The sequence below is a fragment of the Capsicum annuum genome, unplaced genomic scaffold, assembly GCF_002878395.1.
Source record: "Capsicum annuum cultivar UCD-10X-F1 unplaced genomic scaffold, UCD10Xv1.1 ctg61506, whole genome shotgun sequence".
NCBI lineage: Eukaryota > Viridiplantae > Streptophyta > Magnoliopsida > Solanales > Solanaceae > Capsicum > Capsicum annuum.
The window spans coordinates 1-2,350 of record NW_025870415.1 but is presented as its reverse complement, the minus strand read 5'-3'; the positions used below and the strand labels follow the sequence as shown (position 1 = coordinate 2,350).

General features: G+C 28.8%; 1 protein-coding gene across 1 annotated transcript in view; it reads right to left on the bottom strand.

Annotated features, from left to right (window-relative positions):
* The window catches only part of LOC124893552 (paramyosin-like), a 1,075-nt gene extending 366 nt beyond the window's left edge, over positions 1–709 (bottom strand). Inside the window, exons 1-2 of the mRNA XM_047404522.1 lie at positions 480–709; positions 3–377 (exon numbers count right to left, since the gene is read on the bottom strand). Of these exons, the coding sequence (XP_047260478.1) occupies positions 3–377; positions 480–709 (605 nt within the window). The remainder of the gene's footprint in view (positions 1–2; positions 378–479) is intronic.
* Between the last annotated feature and the right edge of the window lie 1,641 nt (positions 710–2,350).

Here is a 2,350-nt window from a genome sequence, read left to right as displayed (position 1 = left end):
ACATCTTGATTCTATTATCTACTTCCTTCTCATTAAATGAAGAGACTTCCCTTTGTAGAGAGACATTCTGGTCTGCAAGCTCCCTCGCCCTTTTACGGAGTCTATGTTGTTCAATTTGGTATTTCTTAAGTTTTAGAGACCAATCACTGGATCTTCTATCCAACTCTTTTTCCAGTACTGATTGTAACTCATTCTTTTCTGTCTTCAATCTTTGTATCTGTGAATCTAGTTCTGTCTGTAATATGCTGGCTTCTTCCTCAGCAGAAGCCCTTTCAGTAACTTGATTTCGTAGCATGCTTGAAACTTCAGAAGCCATTTGTACCTTCTCCTTTGTCAATCTTCTAATAGTCCGAATCAACACTAGAACACTAAGGTCTCTGCCGTGAAGAAATATTTGTCATTACTTTGGACAAGCAAATGCAAATTAAAACATCAGTTTAAATGTGAAAAAAGAAACTACAGTAAAATGATATGCATACCGGCTTGAATCACGACCAGATTTCTTAGGATGAACTATCTTACTGTGACCATGGGGAGATTTGCTCAGATCCATGAAATTCTTTTTTCCTGACCCACAGTCATAAAAGGATCCAGATGACAATGAAACACTCCTCCAAGAAGAAACTTCCTTGGACTTTAATGGTGGTGAAGGGTTCTTATTTGCAGCATTAGTTGATGATCGAAAACATAAGAAGTTGTTCTTCATCATCTCTATGTATGGAGACTGTACATGAATCAAACTAGTGTCCATGAGATTTCAAAGGACAAAGCAAAACACTCATAAACAGCCACTCACAAATCATTATCCATTCATGAAAATACTGCAAGCTAACTAAATACTTATGAGACAAAGCAAAACATCTCTCTTTCTATATGCTTCTTTTTCAACAACAACATATGTAACCCCTACCTTGGCAAGTAGAAAATTTGTTTCCCATAAATCCTCAGCAAGGAAAGCAAAAACACGAGGATATTAACGACAGTAGCAAGTAAGAAAACAGAGGTATACGATACAAGTAGTAAAAAAGAAAAATATATACTAATACTACTACTAGAAGAGACATGATGCGAAACTATTTACTACTAGTCTTCTAGTGAAAATTAATAAAATACCCCACAAACAAATAGCACAAGAACAATTCAAAGAACTTATCAAATCCTTCTGATAAAACAAATAATCATGGTAAATAATAATAAAAAAAAAAGAAATTACTGAATCAAAGAGTTGAAAGAGTAAGAGCCGCTAAAAGGTTGTCAGAATCTGTAGGATTCTTGTCATTTTTTCTTGAAATGTAAAAATAGCAAAAGACTAGAATGGAGAAAACTTTTTTTGTGTGTCTTTCATTCATCATTGTGCAATGCATATATACAACTAACAAGGATCTGTAAATTGGAAGTAAATATTTACAAGAATCTGTATATGGCAAGTGAGTATTTATAAGGATCCAGAAATATGGCAAGTGAATATTTACATACTCATAATGAAAAACTTAAGAAATACCCATGAGAGAGAGAGAGAGAAAAGAAAAGTGTAACAAATATTTTGTGTTATTCAATGGCTATAAATAGCCATATGAGGTCAAATTTTCCATCTAATAGAAATAAAATGTAAAACTATAAATTAACTATTTCAAATTAGCACACAAATTAACTTGAATGATGAAATTTAAGATATTTATTTTTTCACAATTTAACTTTTCCATATAAACATCACTGAATTGGTATAAACAATATTTTGAAACATGATAAATTAATTAAATAACCCAAAAATATTGTAATATTGTATTTGTTTATCTCTAGATCTTTTTTTAATACATAAGAAACACTAAAGTCATACAATAATCTCCTTTCTTTTTCTAGTCTAAACTTACCATTTAAAAATTATTTTATTTGAATTAATAAGATCATAGTAGATTGTACAAAATCAGTTAATAAATGATATATATTTCCATTAAATAAATAAAGTACGATATAATTGTAATAAGACTACACAATCAACTAATTAATTTCACTTAATTAGATTAAATTTTATGATCATAATATATACACTAAAGTTCCTTAAATTTAATGTTGTAAATTTCAAAATATATTTATGGCTAAAGTAGTTGTCAATGTTCGTTGGTTTTTTTAATCAATATATGTATATCAATTATGAAACTTTGCATATATTCTTTATTAAAATAATTGTCAATATTAACTGATTTTTACCGCAATTTAATCTAATTAGTTTGATGACAATTAAATTATTATTAATATTATATATTTTTTAACCATAAATTATTCCTAATTTTATAGCTTAATTTTATTTAATTAATCTACAATTACATAAAGGACTCAAATATGGAAACAA